Source organism: Ambystoma mexicanum, chromosome 2p (assembly GCF_040938575.1).
Source record: "Ambystoma mexicanum isolate Mex_15411 chromosome 2p, UKY_AmexF1_1, whole genome shotgun sequence".
NCBI classification, from domain to species: Eukaryota; Metazoa; Chordata; class Amphibia; order Caudata; family Ambystomatidae; genus Ambystoma; species Ambystoma mexicanum.
In genome coordinates, this window is record NC_090923.1 from 366,739,480 (window position 1) to 366,758,464 (window position 18,985).

General features: G+C 44.6%; 1 protein-coding gene across 1 annotated transcript in view; it reads right to left on the bottom strand.

Annotated features, from left to right (window-relative positions):
* The window catches only part of ATXN7 (ataxin 7), a 950,731-nt gene that overhangs the window by 241,167 nt on the left and 690,579 nt on the right, over nt 1-18,985 (bottom strand). The window contains exon 7 of the mRNA XM_069643713.1: nt 5,280-5,545. Coding sequence (XP_069499814.1) covers nt 5,280-5,545 — 266 coding nt within the window. The remainder of the gene's footprint in view (nt 1-5,279; nt 5,546-18,985) is intronic.

The following is an 18,985-nucleotide window of genomic DNA, read 5'->3' on the forward strand; positions in this document are numbered from 1 at the left end:
CTAAAAGCGGGCTCAGCCCTGGGAAAAGATGGGTATACCCTGGCATTCTACAAATTCCATGGCGCTCTGCTTGCTCCATTTCTGATGCGATTATTTAATAGTATATTGGAAGGTGGGCAGGCAACATACCCAAGCACATATTCTCCCGAAAGAGGGTTTTGAAAAAAGCAGCTGTGGCACCTACAAGCCCATTTCATTAATGAATGTGGATGCAAAGATGTATGCCAGCATACTGGCAGGAAGGGCGAGCCCAATCCTCCCAAAGCTCATACACACAGATCAGGTGGTGTTTATTATTAGGGGGGCAGGCAGGGTGCGGACAATACACTGAAAATCATAGCAGGATTCGCAGAGGCAACGGAGGACCCTATCCTGCTGTCAGTGGATGCTAAGAAGACATCGGACAAGCTGGAGTGGCGTTTTATGAAGCAAGTATTGCAGAGATCAGGCCTTGGTCCAAGATGGCTCATGGGAGCAATAGCCCTGTATGCAATACAAGGGCTGTTAGGCAGAATTGCATGCAGTACCCTCTGGGACCACTACATACAATTAGGACTATAGGCGTTAGCCCAATCAACCTTTGGTACCAGTCTGTACCACAAAATCTTTGGTAGTGAGCTGAGCAGCCAGGCTTATCTCAAGAGTGAATGTGAGCAGTACAAGCAGTTACACAGGGGACTTTCAATCACACTGGTTCAAGTAAACACATATATACGCAAGGTTACTTGGTAAAACAATTTATTACACAATCATTTAGAAAACATTTCTCTAGCAGAAGACAATTTATTATATACCAATACACTTCAATACAAAACTCCAGGATTTAGAGACAGTTTGTGCTCCCCTGAAATAGGAGCCAAATGGCAGTTCAGTTACTTAGAAGTGAGCAAAAGGGGCCAGGTAAGTAGAATAGATCACATATAATTGTTATACAGTGCAAATAGTTACTAATCACCAGAGGAGTTCAATTCAAGTCAATAGGCCAGGCCAAAGTCAATGGGCTAGTGTTCTGGATAGTAAAGAGCAGTTCTGATATCAAACTGTAAAGTCTTCGCAAAAGTTCTCAGAAGTAGTTTAGGCGAAAAAGAATCATATGTCGGTTCACAAGCTGATTAGGCCTGTAAATTGCGACAGTTTCACAAACTTTCAGCGCGAGAGTGGTGTTCTCTCAATTGGGTTGGCACAGTACCTTGGTATGAGGAACAAAATGCAGCTGACTACGTTGGTTCCTGGCAGGTCCTGCAGATCTCACTGTTCCTCGGCCTCAGTCGTGGGGACAAGAGGGAGGACTTCGGGGCACTCCTGCACTGCACGGGATCGTCAAAAAAGCAAAGAAGTTGGAATCAGTTCAGTTCCAGTAGCTGTAGATTCAAGCACACAAGCTAGTATCCCTCTCCCTGGTTAATCCTAACCAGCCATGAGAATGGTATCCAGGTGGCTTACGAGTTGATTGGTCCTACCAACTCAAAGGAAGTCCTTGAAGGGGCTTCTCTGTCGAGATGAACTTGGCAATTTGGAACTGCAGCAGGGCTTCACTGGGCAACCCAACGGTCCAGGAGTTGCAGCAGCCATCCTCTTCCAGCTCTTCTTCGGTTCTTTCGTTCCAGTGGTTGACTGCCTTCCAGTCCAAGAGACTCTCTTTTAAACAGTTTTCTCCCTTTCATTCCAGCCTAGCTGTCACCCACCCAGCAGGGTGGCTGTCCTTGCCGGACAGGCAGCCAGCCAATCACGCCAGAGTGCATTTGGGTCTCCTATGAGACTAAGCACAGGGAGCTTTGGGCACCTCCCTCACTTTCTGCCCACCCCAGACACTCGATGCCAGATACGGTCTTCAGTCCTGAAGCCAGAAAAAGGCACAAAGAAAGGGACCAAACCTGGTTTGGCGCGCAGAGGCAAACAATAGAAGGACCTTTCCAAAATGAAACGGTGAAAAAAAGAAGATCGGGACCCATTAAACAAAGGGGCTTAAGGCGCCATCTTGAAAAACATGGCTCACGTGGTTTTCGGCTACTGGTGTTCGTGGTCAGGTGAAATCATGTCAGTGTGTTGTAAAACCGCTGCCACCAGCCTTTTCAATAGGAAACTGCTAAATGAGTATTTAGACACAGGGGATACTATGTAACCCCTCCAGCACTCCATCGTAAAATGGTGTGTGCTGGGTGTAGGAATTTGGAAAGACTAGTAAAATCAATTTCACTTTACGTTCTCTGGGAAACAGTAGTTTATCCCAGAGAAGGTATTTAAACCTTTGGGATGTCTAAAAAAGACATCTCTGTGTCACTGCACTGAGGGTGCTGTGTGAGACACAAACATATGATGCCTATGGAGTTGTCTAAAAGTCCACAATCAAAAGAAATAAACACAGAAAACAAACAGAATTAAAAAGTTCAAAGCTCCATAGTTTAGCAAAAGAGCTGGAGGGCTCTAGGGTAGAGGGAATTAGCACATTTATGAGAATTCTCCCCAACAAGGGCCATGGTTGTAGTAAATGGCATAGCCTCCCCCGAGTTCGGGCTGACCAGAGGGACGCGGCAGGGATGCTCGTCGTCTCCTTCGTTTTATGCGCTTTCATTGGAACCGCTAGTAGTCACGGTCCGTGCAGGGAATTCGTCTAGGAACAGAGTATAAACTGGCCTTGTATGCGGATGATATTTTGGCATACATTTTCGCGCCCAGGCGCATCGGCCCCCACCTTCATTGAGATTCTCGGACTATGGCAGACTGTCGGGTTTCAAGGCCAACATGACCAAGACTCTGGCACTTCCACCAATGCCCTCCTGCCCTCTTGTGGTGGATGCCTTAACAAATCTGGGTATACAGGTTCAAGGTTGTAGCATAAAATATCTAGGGGTAAACATCACACCGAACATCGCAGATACGTATAAAATTAAGTACCCACCTCTTTGGGGGAAGATGAGACAAGATGTGAGGAAGTAATCGAAATTGACATTGTCCTGGGAAGGCCGCCACTCCTCAATAAAGATGAATACCCTGCCAAGACGACTCCTTATTCCACGCACTCGCAGTAATAGTACCAGTACAATTCTTACATGATGTCAAGAGATCCATTTCTGTGGGCAGCGAAGAGAACCAAGATCACATAGGACACCCTGGCTTTGCCCAAGGGGGAGGAGGGACGGGCTTTCCAGACTTTCATGGGTACTATAGGGCTGCCCAGCTCCGGGTATTACTTGATCATCTACGAGGGAATAGGGAAAAGCAATGTAGAACAGTGTCTTTACACCCGTCACCCTGGGAGAGTGGCTCTGGATCCCATACAGACAGTTGCCAACAAACATCCGGTCGCACCCGGTTCTCTCGGTCCTCTGGTACCTTTGCAAACCCAGGGGTGAAATGAGAGGCGTCACCTCCTGCCCATCCCCATTTAGCTGCATCTGGGCCCCTCCAAAAGGGACACTATCAAAGAACCCCTCGGGTTTCAGCCTTATTGTGAGGCCGGGCTAGCTAGGGCGGGCCAGCTATGGAAAGAAGATTTCTGCATTTCGGCATAGATGGAATATTGCTGTTTCCGTGTCATGTGTCCTTTGTGGCGAGTCTGAAGAGACAGTACAACACCATTTGTTACTCTGTTCGGCCACCATGCCTCTGAGGAAGCGCTCTCGGAAGCCTCTGTTAAGCCGTGGATGTAGGTCCTTAGCTGGTGCTATGGCAATTTGCCTGGACGCCTCGGATAAGGAGGCTGTGCTTGTCACAAGTTATCTGAACTAGACAAGAAAAATGTATATGAGGAAGGCTAAGTTGCTGAACAGTGCTATGGGGTAAAGACATCTTTCTGTACAAGCTGCTATTGTCTGTATAATGTTGATCTGTTTTTATCTTGGTATAAGGTAAAGCACTGATTGTGTAATTTCAGCGGATTAATTATGAGCCAAGCGATTGTGACGATGTAACTAATGTGTTTAACTTTTCTGTGAACTGCTTTTATGACTATTTTGTCTAAATAAAGCAATAAAAGGAAAGAAGACTCATTCCTGGCTAAAGCAGAGTTGGAAGAAGCATTGGGGACCCCAAACATTTCCCCCCTGATGTTATGCCAATTAGAAGAGGCATTAACAGAGCAGAACCGTGCCATGAATTTGAGTCATCCGTTGACCCCATTCAAGCAAATCCTAAACTCATTCGCAGACACGCAAGGCGTCATCTTCACAATATACAAGGCTCGACTAACTAGAGGCTGCTTGCCCATCCCAAACATCTTGGTCTAGGGACCTGACCCTAGCGAAAGACACAGACATATGGCACACCATTTATGGAGCAGTGTGATAGTCTACTATCGCGATGCAATACAAGAGGCATAATGGTAGACTGTTTTATAGATGCCCGCTAACCCCACAAAGGCTCTCAAAAATGTATCGGGACATAAGTCAACTATGCTGGAGAAACGGTGGTGTAATAAGCACATACAGGCATATGTGGTGGCGGTGTCTGATGGCGCAGCTATTCGAAGGAAGTATTGGTTTGGATGAAAGCAATAGATGGCATGCAGAGGGAACCAGCCCCCCTTCTGGCCCTATTCGGGATCGAGTGAGAGGAGGGAGAATATTCACTTCTGCCGCACATGCAGAGGAACCTCCTATTAGCAGCCAGGGCATGCGTCACCCTCCACTGGAAGAGAAGTAGTCTCCAGACACATCAAGAATGGCTAACCAGGACACACTAAATATGGGATATTGAGATACTCACGGCCTCTCTGCATGAATTGCATGGACATATTGATATTTAATGTTTGCCCTTCCTGGAGTACTATACACTCACAGGAGGAGTGATGCCCTAGCAGCAACCCCACGACTAAGCCCCAACCCCTGCCATTACACCGCAAGACAGGGGAACTTCTGGAACGTGCTTTGACCGAGTAGTCCTCTCGTTCTACTATTTAGCATGTAGACAGCTGACCAGCCTCTGAAAAAGTACCTCATCCAGCCCACCTGGGGGAGAGAGGAGAAGGGGCCGGGGGGTGGGGGGGCAAGGGAAAAGAGTTGGTTCAATGTGGAGATATTGGGAAATTGGTTGACCACAGCAAGGGGCGGGGTGTGATTTGTGGTCTCGTAGATGGTGGGGATTATTGGCTTGAGATCTTTTGCTGATATTACCACTTGTATTTATCTATGTATATGCTGGTTCTAACTAACTTCTTGTTCAATCATCTCTTGCATAAAAAAAAAAACATTTTCAAAAGAAATACAGTAGCTTTAACTAAAGGAAAGCTTTCCAATACCAAGATGATTTATCATTTAATTAACATTACAGGCTTGTCTTACCTTGGAAGACTGGGGTTGATCGGTTTGGATTTACAAGGTAATGGATGCTTTGATTCATAAGAAATAGCTCCATGAGAATTTTGGTGTAGTTCCTGGGAAGTTTTAGAAGGCGAGGGATGTGGTTCCCTGAGAGCCGGCAGCTGCTGAGGATGTTCAGAATTGCGAAGCAACTCTCTTTCCCTTGTATTGCTTTTGTGCTCAGCTAACAACACATCAAATCGTTTTCGTCGCCCCTGAACAGCCCTCCGGTAACCTAAGGAATGTGTCTGAAAGCACAACATTTTAGCATTAATGTCCAATTGCATACATTCACATATGCATGGTTAACCCTAGCACAAAATCTGGCAACATTTCATGAAATTAACTCAAAACACCTGCTCACTATTTCAAGTCCTCCTGAATTACTATACTTTGTTTTCTCATGTAATAGTCCCCCAATCATATAAAAAGAACAAATCCTGACAGCAAGGGAATCTGGGACATTAACAATGCTAAACATAGAAAGGCAATTTATTGCCGGTCAACTAACTTTGAGGAAGGAGCTTCTATTCTAAACATCTAGCAGTTTACTCCATCAGATAATCATCAAATCAGGTTTACTTGCTGGAGTGGTTTTAAACATCGAACAGGACAATTGCAGGATTTGTTAAGATGAACTTTATATAATGATGGGCCTGAATATACTTTTAAACATTACAAGCAGTCAGAAATCAGCCACACGTACTTCTCTCAGAATTCCTAAAATATGCCTCATCAATTCATGGAATTGATTTTCACCAACAAAAAAAAGAAAAGTTCAATAAAAAAGGCCCAATATGATAATTTGTGAAATCAGCAAGAGGAATAGAAGAGCAGCTAAGGAAAACTCATGCAACTTATTTTAAGACACAAAATTCCAGTTACTGGATAAAAATATTTAAAGAAACATTCGTGATCATTAATTTGAGCAAGAAGTGCACCGCAATTCTGAGAAAGAGAAATGACGATTGTTTCCTTTTTACAAAAATGTTCTTTGCTTAATGTCATGTTTTCTGTTATTTTCCCAATTAAAAGCACCAACATTGTAAGATTGTTTCTTTACTTGGGTTGTTCTACAGTCTAATGTCCTCAATGCCTCAAAAAGTAAGCAAAATTACACGATGAAGAAAACTCATTTTCCTTTAGTTTCAAAGTAATACCTCACCATTAGAAGTAGCAGAACTATATATCATGGTAGTAGTACAAGTGCTTGTTTTCTGGGCGTTTTATATAGTGCCACAATCCACAGAATTTTATTTCAGGGATCTTGATTATGTCTGTTACTTATTAACATCACTATTACTCACAATATGGTTTGTTTATGGTATTAAAATCCTCGCCAAAACTGGCTATGAATATACCAAGCGAAGACACATCAAATGTAGGGTGGGACCTGTACTTCAGTGGAATTAGTGAATCGTGTATCATTTACTTCACCCTACTGTGGAGGAAGATTAAGATATTGGACATTTTATGCCAAAATAATATTCTTTTCGGAGAAACAGTAACTTTGTTGATCAGTTGCCGTTTGAAGTATGTGATTTTAAGTTTTTTCCTTTCTCTGTTATTTTGTTTATATCTTTTATTCTCTTTTGCTTTTACATGTTTTTTTTTCCTTTCTCTCTTTTGTAAACAGTTGTTTACCCAAAACTATACCACAATAACAAATAAAAGCAATTAAACAAAAATATGGTACTGTGTTATCATGTGGGTTCGGGGAGTTAAGGACTGAGTGGGCCAGACTGGAGAATCAAACCCATGTGACAGGCCATCATCCTGTTACAAAGGCGAGCACCTCACGCTTGAGCTATCCTCCCAAAAAATGCAACCACTTTTGCCTCACTCGCATGCTTCACGGATTTCATTTGGGGCACACTGGTAAGTCTCCCATTACTTTTCACCTTTGATTTGACATTGTAGCAGAAGCCACCAATGGAGAAGTGGTACAGTGACAGAGTCCTTTGTTTCCTCCAAGTAGCATCCCAGTTACTTTTGAGATGTGCACTGAACAGGCTGATAGTAGTGAACTATTTACCTTATTCCCGGTGCACAGCTGTTCCCCATTTTCTGTTATTGCGATAATGCATTTTGTAATAACATCTATTCCAAACAGATGCAACCTGTGGTATAAGCCATGTTCTTTGTTGCCAATCTTCCTTCTCCTAAAGTTTGCAACTCGCCACATAAGGCCAGGCACTTTCGCATGAGCCTTCCCTAAGACTGCTAGTCAGCGCTTTGTGTGATGACTAGACTAAATTAGAGAATTAGGACACATCTAGTAGACATTGAAACATTATGAATCATTCATAAATGAATAAAAAGTTAAAGTGTGCATATCATATGGAAGTGAGATTTGCAGTGCGCTGGGTACTCGCTCCTGGTTTTGCAGCGGTAGCTCCTGCCTACTGGGTGATACCCGACACCCAGGAGCTTGCTCCCCGGATCTCAATTTCAAACCTTGAGGGGTGGGGATGGGAAATGTGATGATCCCTAATAAGGGTGAAACTAGGTATGTAGTAGTCCTAGCAGCCTTGCAAATGCCTGTCTTGGGTTGATTAAGCTATGTATAAAGTAGTGCTGCCCTCTTAGACAAAGAATTTCCTGGTCCCTCAGATTATTTCTGACATGAGGTTGCATGAAGAGTAGCGCGAGTACAGGTGTAGTAAAGGAGATTATACATTAGATAAAGCCCAGAAAACATGTATGCACCTTCTACTCCAGGGGAGGAAGGGTGGACGCATGTGAATCTTAGCAGGTACAAGCATCAGAAATACGATTATGGTGAGTAATGTATCCCTTCTGAGCCTTGTGGCATCTGCTTAGATCACATGCTAAGCATAGATTAGCAAGCAGTGTTTGGAGAAGGTGGTGGGTTGTGAGAAGGTACAGCGATAAATAGAGGTTTATCACCGCTTGTCACATCTGGGAAACTGCTTTAGAATATATGTCAATGCAGTAGTGCAGAGTAAAAGTGTGGACAGAACTCCATGTAGCTGCTTTGCAAATGGCATCCAACGGGACGTTTGCGATAAAAGCCAAGGTAGCTCCTGTACCTCTGGAGTGAGCACTTGGTGTGAAAGGCAGTGTCTTGCTTGATGGAGTAGCAGAGCTGTATGCATCTGAATATCCACCTGGAGATAGCGTTCTTGGAAATGCATTCTCCTTCCCTCCCTGGAGCTACGGAGACAAACAGTTGATCTGTTTTCCGTTGCGGTCTGGTCTTTTTTACATAGTAAAAGGCCGCCCTCCTTCCATCCAGTGTATGGAGTTTGTTCTCAGCTGATCTTGTTGGGTTTTGAAAGAAAGCTGGTAGTTCGATGGCCTGATCGACACGTAACTTAGAAATTAACTTCGGTGAAAACCTACGGTGAGTTAATTTGTCTTTGTGGATCACAAAGAAAGGGTTTTGCAGTGACAAAGCTTGCACTTCACTGACTCTCCTTATGGAGGTGATAGCCACCAAGAAAGCCGTTCTATAGGTAAGGTGTTTAAGGCTTGATTTATGCATATGCTCAAAGGGGGGGGTCGTCCAATGAGCTTTGCAACTACTACATTGAGGTCCAAGCCTGGCGGCATGTTTGAAATAGGAGGGTGGAGTCTTTTTTACTCCCTCCATGAATGCCTGAATGACAGGGATTTTCCACCATGACACCTTATTCTGAGTAGTGGTGTATGCGGATAGGGCCGCTAGGTGAACTTTTATTAAGTTAAATACTAGCCCCGAGTCTAGTAAGTGAAGCATGTAATGAAGAATGTGCGAGTACATTCTATTGTGTTTATTTATTTTGACTGGCACCAAATTACAAATCTTCTCCACTAGTTCACTAACAGGGTCTTGTGTTTGGTTTACGTTCCATACACCTATGAGGTAAATTAGATGTCCAATCTCCGACTTCAGGAGCCAAGCTGCCAAGTTGATAGAGTAAAGTTCAGGGTGTAATGTTGTCCACCCGTGCTGGGTGAGCAAGATGAACGGGCACAGGAGTTTGATGGGGACACACCGTCAGTTTGCGCCGATGTGGATACCAAAGTTGTCTCTCTCAAATAGGAGCAACTAGGATTAATGTCATCTGTTCCTTGTGAATCTTATTCACCACTTTGCTCATTAGCGGAGTTGGGGGGGGAAAGCATAGGCAAATGTCCCTGACCAACTGTTTGGCAGAGTTTGATTGCAGTACCCTGTGGGACCACTACACACAACTATGACTACAGGTGTAAGCAAACTCACCTTTGGTATAAGTCTGTACTACACAGTTTTGGTAGCGGAGCTGAGCAGTCAGGCTCATCTCAAGAGGGGAATGTGAGCAGTAATGATGTTACACAGAGGTCTACAATCACAGGTGTTCAAACAAACTCTTACAATCAAGGTTTCTTTGATAAATACTTATTAATGTATCTGTCACTTACAAAACATTCATAAGGAGGCAATTATATAACACAAATATACTTCAATACTATTAAAGAATACTTTTCAAGAGGAGTAAAAGGCAAATATTATTAGAACATGAAAGTTTACAATTATTCGTAGACAGTGCAAATACTAAGTTCACCAGAGGAGTCAATTCAATAGGCTAGGCCAAATTCAATGAGCTAAAGTCTTGGATAGGATAAAGCGGTTCTGTTAAGTAAACGGTAAAGTCTCTGCACAAGTTCTCAGAAGTAGTTTGTAAAAAGAAGAATCATATGTTGGGTCACAAGCTGATTAGGCTTGTGAGTTGCAAAAGTTTCAAGCACTTTCACCGCGAGAGGCAAGTACTCCGTCTCATTTTAACAGTACCTTTCAATGAAGAAAAAGATGCAGCTGATGACTTCTGTTCCTGGTCCTCAGTCGTGGTGACAAGAGAGGACGTCGGGGGGACTCCTGCACTGCACTAGGACAGGTCAAAAAGCATGCAACTGGCCAACTTCAATTCCGGTGGCTGTAATTAACACACAAAAGCTGGTGTCCCTCTCCCTGGTTATACGGTTTCCTGAAGCATTCTAAGGAAACTCCAACCAGCTTCTGAGATAGGTGTCCAGGTGGCTTACTGTTGAGTTGATTGGTCCCACCAACTCAAAAGGGAGAAGGGGCTTCTCTGTCGAGGTGAACTTGGCGATTCGGACCTGCAGCAGGGCTTCACCGGGCAAACCAACGGTCCAGGAGTTGCAGCAGCTGTCCTCTTCAAGCTTGTCTTCGGTTCTTTCGTTCCAGTGGTCTTCCAAGTCAAGAGACTCTACTTTTATTCAGTTCTCTACCCTTCATTCCAGCCTAACTGTCACTCACCCAGCAGGGTGGCTGTCCTTGCCGGACAGTCAGCAAGCCAATCACCACAGAGTGCATTTGGGTCTTCTAGGAGACTAAGCACAGGGAGTTTCTGGCACCTCCCTCACTTCCTGCCCACTTCAGACACTCTGGCACCCAGAAGGGGTCTTCACTACCGAAGCCTGCCAAAGGCAAATGAACAAAGAACAAACCTGGTTTGGCGCACAGGGACAAACTCTAGAAGGACCTTTCAACAAAGAAATGGGGAAAAAAGAAGACCAGGACCTGTTTTTACAGAGGGGCCTCAGACGCCATCTTGAAAAACATGGCTCCCGCGAATTAACGTGACCGGAGCTACGAATAGTTTGCAGTCGGGAAACACCTGGTAGTTTGTTGTAAAACCACTGCCACCAGCCATTCTGCGAGGAAAGGTTAGCATTTGACTGCCACATGAGTATCTAGACACAGGGGATACGAAGTAACCCCTCCAGCACTTTATTGTAAGATAGGGTGTGGGGGTCTAGGAATTTAAAAGACTAGTAAAGTCAATTTAATATTACTTACTCTGGGAAACAGTAGTTTATCCTAGAGAAGGTAGTTAAACCTTGGGAAAGCCTGAAAGGCTTCCCTGTGCCACTGCACTGAGGGTGCTGTGTAACAAATTAAAAGATGCCGCCTATGGAGTTGTTTAGACTCCATAACCAAAGAAAACACAAAAGTAAAACACATCAAAATGCATGAGTGGGGAAAAAAGGGTCACACTCTCTCCAGGTAAAAAGATCAAGTCCTCAAAATCCAGCAAAGTTGCTGGGGGTCTCTAAGGTGAAGGGAGTTAGCACATGTTTGAGAATTCTCCCTAAAACCAACTAATCCACAGGGTGTTTCCCTTGGAGTAGTGTTGGGAAAACCTAGATGTGAAGGTCTGAGCATTGTTTGGTTTCATTTGTTGCAAACAAGTCTAGCGAGGGGTAGCCCCACTGAGTGAAAATGTGATCTACGATATTTTTGTCCAGCTGCTAGTCATGCTCTTCTGGTAGAGGATCTCTGCTTAGTTAGTCCGCTAGAGTATCTAGTTCCCCTGGAACATGTTGAGATGTTAGTAACATGCCCCGCTTGAGTGCCCACTTCCATATCTTCTGTGCTAGGCTGGACAGATTTGGATAATGTGTGCCCCCACCCTGCTCGTTTATATAGAACATCGCAGTGGTGCTGTCTGTGGCAATTTGTACTAATTGATTTGTCAGTTGTGCTTTGAAGGCTTGGAGCACTTTGAGCACTGCTAGAAGTTCTAGCATGTTGATGTGGTTCTGTGCTGTGATTGGAGTCCACAGACCATGTGCTGTGAGATTAAGGTGATGGGCCCCCCACACAGTGAGAGATGAGTCTGTTTTAACAGCTTGCACCGCAGGGCAGTGGAAGGATCTTCCCTTCAACAGATTCTCCTTCGTCGACCAGTGTAGAGCTTATACTAGGGTTGGCGAAACAACCACTAGATCGTCCCACTGACTGCGTGCCTGAGACCATTGTTTCGCCAACCACTCTTGCATTGGGCGCATGCGCAATTGTGCGTGAGAGACCAGGTAAATGCATGATGCCATCATCCCGAGCAAGCGCATTGCTTTGCGTACGGTTATCTGGCGACCGGCTAGATACTGAGGTATTTGCAGCAGTATGTTTTGAACTCTTTCCTTTGATGGACAGGCTAGACGCTTCTGTTTTTATGAGCGCTCCTAAGAACTGTTTGGTACAAGGCTTGACTTTTTCTCGTTGATTGAGAAACCCAACAGGGAAAAAAGTAAACTGATCATTCTTTGAGCATTTTGCTTGCAAATTTGTGGGGGTGGGAGGTTTGGCCGTGATCAGCCAGTCGTCCAGGTAAGGGAACACTGGGATTGACTCCCTGCGTAGGTGCGACGCCACCACTGCCAGTACCTTGGTGAATACCCTTGGAGTGGATACGATGCCAAAAGGGTAGCATCTTGAATTGGTAGTGCTGGTTTGCTAACTTGAAACGCAAGAATCGCCTGTGCGCTGGAAACATTGAAATATGAAAGTATGCATCTTTCATATCCAATGATGCCATGTAGTCCTGCCGCTTTAGCAATGGGATTACTTCCTGTAGCGTTGTCATGCAGAATTTCTGTGGCTTGACATAGGTGGTTGCAGGGCGGGGATGTAAGACAGGGCGCATCGTGAGGTCTTTTTTTGGCAAGGAAGTAGATTGAGTACCTTGTTTGCCTGGACGACTTCTACGGCGTCCTTTAAGAGCAGCGCTGCCACCTCTTCCAATAGGATGCACTGTTATTCTTTGGAGTTGGTCCTTTGTCTTGTTGGGTGGTTGCTGTAGCAGTTCTATCAATAACCGCACGTCACGGTTGAAAGTACCCACTTGTCTGAGGTTATTGCCTCCCATACGTGGGCAAAGTATGATATGGATCCTCCTACTGGATTTTCATGAGAGGGAACCTATAGCGAGTGGTCATTGTTTGGGGGGGTATTGAGTCGCCTCTGGAAGTGGAGGATCAACCCCTGCCGCAAGATCTTCTCTGGCCTCTATGAAAACCTTGCAAGGACTGCCCTTGTGAAGAGCCCCAGGGCGAGCTCTGACCCCCGTTGTGAGTTTTGCCCCAAAAGCAGCGAAAATGATAACCTCCTTTGTCAGAAGGGTTTATTAGTAAGTTGCCCCAAGTGACTTTAAGGTATCATACTCTTCTTTGGCACTCTTGAGGGTGTCTTCCACTGCCTTGCCGAACAAGACATTTGGTTCTATTGACATGTTAAGAAGAGTAGCCTGTGTCAAGCTTAAACCCAGATTGGCGTTACCATGCGTGGCGTTTAATAAGCGTGCCCACAGCTATTATGCTCCCTGCATTATCTGCTGCATCTAGATTATTCTTGAGAATGCAGTTTGCAACAGCTTTACCTTCTGCAACAGAGTTGTGAGTTAAGGGGCTCTGGGGCTGAAGCTATCTGTTCTGGAAATTCATCCCACTTATGGCAGTTGTAGCTGGCCATAAGGTGGTGTTATTGACAATCCTCGCCTGGAAGGGTGCTGAGGCGGCGACTTCTACCAAAAGTATAAATCTTTTTGCTTTTGTTATCTGGGGGGTGCTTCTGAAGATTCTAGATGTGTTCCAGCTCTCTTACTAGTGGTTGTAAGCACCAATGAATAAGGTTTTAATTGACCCCTGATGTAAAGAGGGTGTTAGGCAAGATTGTATGCAGTACCCTTTGGGTGCACTACAACAACCCTGACGACCTGGCAATAGAAACCCAACATTTGGTATAAGTCTGCACTACCCAGGTTGGTAGTGTGTGGAGCAGCCAGGCTTATCTCGAGAGGGGTCAATGTGAGCTGTAGGGAGTTAGAGATTCACATTGACAAGTATTCAAATAAACTCTTACACACAAGGTTTCTTGAGTAAACAATTATTAATTTACCAGTCAGTTATAATAAGCCTTCTTCAGAAGGGAGCAATTAAAAAAACACGTCACAAATACACACTTAGTTATCTAAATCATCAAATACCCATTTGGGATGCGTCACAGGCACTACCTACACACTCCGTTAACTTTAATAGTTAGAGTGCTGCTGGCATTAATACATCACGGTTGCATTTAGAATATTCTTAGGACTAGTGTTAAAGAGAAGAGAGTTCATAATAAAGTATTCATACAGTTATTCTTAACTAGGTAAGTACTTTCAATACAACCCCCAATGCAAAGTCAGTTAACCCTTTCCTGGAGGAAGGCAAATCACATAAGCAAAAGAGAGAAGTCATTCAGGGAGCCTAGGCCAGCCAATTTTAAGTTAGCAAAGGTCAAGGTGAACTGAAGCACGTCTTGCAGGTAAGTAGAAAGTCTTCCAATGTTTAAAAAGTCTTGGTGAAATAGAAGAAAATCAAAGTAGGGCCATAAGCGGATTAGGCGTGTGAAGTAAAGAAGCTGCAAGCAACTCTACACATGCAACCAAGCAAGTCTCCAACAAGGACAAGTGGCTACACAACAAGGAGGTAAGTTCTCTTAGAATTTACAGTACCTTTAGGTTAAAGAAAAAGTACAGCAGATTGCTTCTGTTCCTGTGCAGCTCTGCAGAACTTGCTGTTCCTGGGCCCCAGTTTTGGGGAAAAGAGGGGGGACTTCTGGGGACTCCTGCACTGCAATGTGACAGTCGCAACCAGCAATCTTCAAACAAGTGGCAGTTCGGTGTTTCAGCTCCAAGAGTCTACTGCAAATAGCAACACTGCGGTTCCTGGTTGTCGAGATGGGCTTTCCTTGCTTCTGGGGTCCTGCATTCTGTTGAGGGGGCTCAGGCTCGATCAGGCCTGCTTCCTGGGAGTCTGGAGAACTTCCTGGAGCTCTTGGCCAGCTTAAAAGTTTTCCTCTCTCTGGCTATCCGGTTCCAGCAGTGACTGCAGTAGATACTCGACCAGCTTTGAGAGGATGTCCAGGTGGCTTACTTTGGAGTTGATTGTTCCCACCAACTTAAAGGGAGAAGTCGTCCTTGCAGGGGCTTATGTGTCGATACAAAATTGGAGTTTCAGCACAGAAGCAGGTCTTCGCCAGGCAAACCAATGGTCCAGGAGTTGCAGCATGAGTCTTCAAGTTCTCTTCGGATTCCTTAGACCAGTGGTCGACTCTGCCTTCCAAGTCAAAAAGCCTTGGCTTTTATGCATCTTGCTCCCATTCATTCCAGCCTAGCTGTCAGTCACCCAGCAGGGTGGCTGTCCTTGCCGGACTCATGAATCCTGCCAAGGACAACACGAACAAAGGGAACAAACCTGGTTTAGCATGCAGAGTAAGTCTCAAGAAGGACCTTTCCACAAAGAAAAAGTGAAAAAAGAAGACTGGGGCCATTTTGACAAAAATGGCACCCATGGGTGCTTTACCGTGGCTGCAAACGCAGCCCGTGGTAAAATCCCATAATGGTAGTAAAAAGTAAACCACTGCCACCAGCCATTCAGTGAGGAAAGGGCAACATGAAAATGTTACATGAGAAGCTAGACAAAGGGGATACTAAGCAACCCCTACAGCACCTTATTGTTTATTATTTATATTGCACGCTGCCGGAGGTATCTGGGCACATTACAGGAATATACAATTTCTTAGTTTGTATGTACAGGAATACAGTGGATACAGGGTAATACAAATGACAAGAATTACAAATAGACGATGAAAAGATAACATTTACATTTTAGGGAATATATAGTTACACAGGTGTCAGTGAAGCCAAGTCTAGCTAGTTGCAGTGGGGCTATGCAGCTTTGTAGTGCAAAGATAAGTTTGAAGACGGTTGAAGAAGACTAATGGGGTGCATCATTTGATATCAGCCAGTTTTTCAAGTCTTTACTAAATTTATAGAAGTATTGGTCCATCCTTAGAGTAGTGGGAAGGTAGTTTGAGTTGAGCTGCCATAACTGGGAAGCTGCTGCTGCCTGTTATTTTGAGTTTAAACCTTGGGATTTGCAGACAGTTGGAATTTGAGGCCCTGGTAACTCGGACGTGGTGTTTTTTGGTAAATGTATTCATAAGGTATTGTGGGGCTGCGTTATTGAGGCTTTTATGCATAAAGGAAGTTGTTTTAAGCTGTATTCTCTCCTTGATGGAAAGCCAGTTGTCACGTCTAATGGTGGATGTGTTGTCTGCAGAGTATGCCCTGGGCGGTCCTAAGAGCATTGTTCTGTGGGATCTGGAGTTTTAGTAATGCGTTTGCTGGCACCTAGGTATAGCACATTGCAATAATCGATTTTGGATAATACAAGGGCTCTGGCTAAGGTAGTACAAATCTTCTCAGATAGAAAGGGTTTGCAAACGTGTATAAGCTTGCATGTATATGCTGTTGCCGAGGCTGTTGTGCCAACCTGTTTGCGCATGCTCAGGGAGCAGTGCAAGTAAAAACCCAAGGTTTTTACCTCTTTGGCAACTTTAATGTTGCTTCAGTCTATGCTGAAGGCGCAGTATTGATCACTCAGTTTATTCATATTGGTAGGCGTGGCTAATAAGAGCTCAGTCTTTTCATCATTCAGGCAGAGACCGTGAGTGGCCATCCAGGCCTGAATGATGAGATAGATTTCATTTATAAGGATAAGTTCTTTGTCATAGTCGCCAGTCAGGGGTACGAGGACCTGTGTAAGTGACACCCAGATAGTCCAGATCATCAAACAATGGTTTGGTAAAATCATTATACATGGTTGGCGAAACACAAGATCCTTGTATAACTCCACAGGAGATTGGGATAGGGTTAGCAGCGGCTATGGCAGTGAAGATTGTGTGTGCTGGATCAAGAAAGTTACAAAAGGTAAGTAAAGTCAATTTCACTTTACTGCTTGGGAACAGTAGTTTATCCCAGAGAAGTTATTTAAACCTTTGGGAAATCTGAAAGACTCCACAACCAAAAGAAACAGTACAAAAATCACATTAAAATACATGAGTGGGGAAAAGGGTCTCCCTCTCCAGGTTAAAAAAATCAAGTCATCAAAATCCAGCAAACTTACTGGGGGTCTCTAATGCAGAGGTAATTGGCACATTTCTGAGAATTCTCCCTAATACTCGCCTCCCACACTAAGGGACAGGAGGATTTAATCCACCCCTAGATGAATCTCCTTAGCCAGGTCGGTCATACTTTCTGGAGAGACCATCAGCATTTTGGTGATTACACCCTGACCTGTGTTCTATGGTAAAATCAAACCCCTGTAGGCCGATTGACCATCTTAACAATTTAGGATTCTCCCTGTTCATCTGCATTAAGCATCTCAAGGGTTGTTTGAAGTACAAAAGTAGATCCATACAAGTATGGTCTAAAATTCTTCAAAGACCACACAATGGCAAAACAATCACATTCTATAGTTGCCCACCTTCTTTCACGTTCCTTCAGTTTCCTACTGATGAAGCGAGATTGGTGTTCCCTGCCTTTCTCATCCAGCTGACTCAGAACTGCACCTATACCTGTATTGGAAGCATCAGTTTACACAATAAAGGATTGGTTGTAGTCAGGAGCTCTTAAGACTGGAACTTTACTAAGGGCTTTCTTAAGTATGCCTTAGTGCACTCCTTATTCCACCTTTCCTTCTTGGGGAATTTGGGTGATACGATCACATTCAAGGCAGAAGCTATGGTCCCATCATTCTCAATGAAGTTCTATAGTAACCTGTGAGACCTAGAAAGGCCCTCACTCAGTTTGAGTAGTAGGCGTGGCCGAGTCTTGTACAGCTTGTACTTTGCTAGGCAATGGCCTTATTTCACCACCTCCTACCTCATGTCCAAGGTAGACCACTTTGACATTTACTTGCCTTTATGGTCAGAATGGCATGCTCAAGATCCTGCAATACATATCCTAAGTGGTCAATATGATCCTTCCAAGTAGGGCTGAACACTGCAATGTCATCCAAGTATGCCATGCAGAGGTCCTCAATCCCATTCAGAACATGATTCACCATCCTTTGGAATGTAGCAAGTGCATTCTTTAGTCCACAAGGCATAGCCTTAAACTGGTAGAGGCCTTTTGGGGTTGAAAATGCAGTTTTCTCCTTGGCATTGTCAGAGCTATTTGCCAATAGCCTGAGGTTAGGTCAAATGTACTGAAGTACATGGCTGAACCAAGTTTGTCCACCAGCTCATCTGTCCTAGGTAAAGGATGGGCATCCGTCGTGGTGACCGCATTAAGCGCTATATAGTCCACACAGAATCTCAATTCCTTGGATCCTGCTTTTGGCACTAGTACAACAGGACTAGCCCATGACTTGTAGAGGGATCTATTACCCGCCAAGATCAAGCATCTTCTTGACCTCTTCCTTTATGCATGTTCTTACATGGTGGGACATTCTGTAACCTATGCTTTTAACAGGTAAACCGTCACCAGTGAGAATCTCATGCTGGGGTCAAGCCTTGTGCTAGTGTAAACAAAGGGGCAAATTGATTTAACGGAGCTTTGCACTCCTCCTGTTCTTCCAGTGTCAGATCAGAAGAGATCAACTCCTATATTCCCATCTAAAGGTTGTCCCCTGAGGAGGTCAGGTAGAGGCTCACGCTCCTCCACCTGAGCAGATGTTAGAAGCTCCCAGTTCTGGTCTAGAGACATTGGCCTTTAGGCGGTTGGTGTGAAAGACCCGAGGGGCCTCCTTAGGATGCCTACATCCACAACCTTGAAGGGTCCAATCCATACGTCCTGTAAGGCCCCCTGCCTTGTAGGTACCATAACTAGAACTAGCAGGTCTTGAGTAAACTCAACCATGTTGGCCTTCTGGCCATGCCAATGCTTCACCAGAGCCTGACCTGCTTTCAAGTTATCAGAAGCCTGTGTCATCATGTGCGTCATTCTCCTTCTGAGACCTAACACATAGTCAGTGAGACTCACTGGCTTGTGGTAAGGGGCACTCTCCAACCCCTCCTTGATTGGAGCCAATGGACCTCTAACCAGATGACCAACGAGAAGCTCAAAGGGACTGAA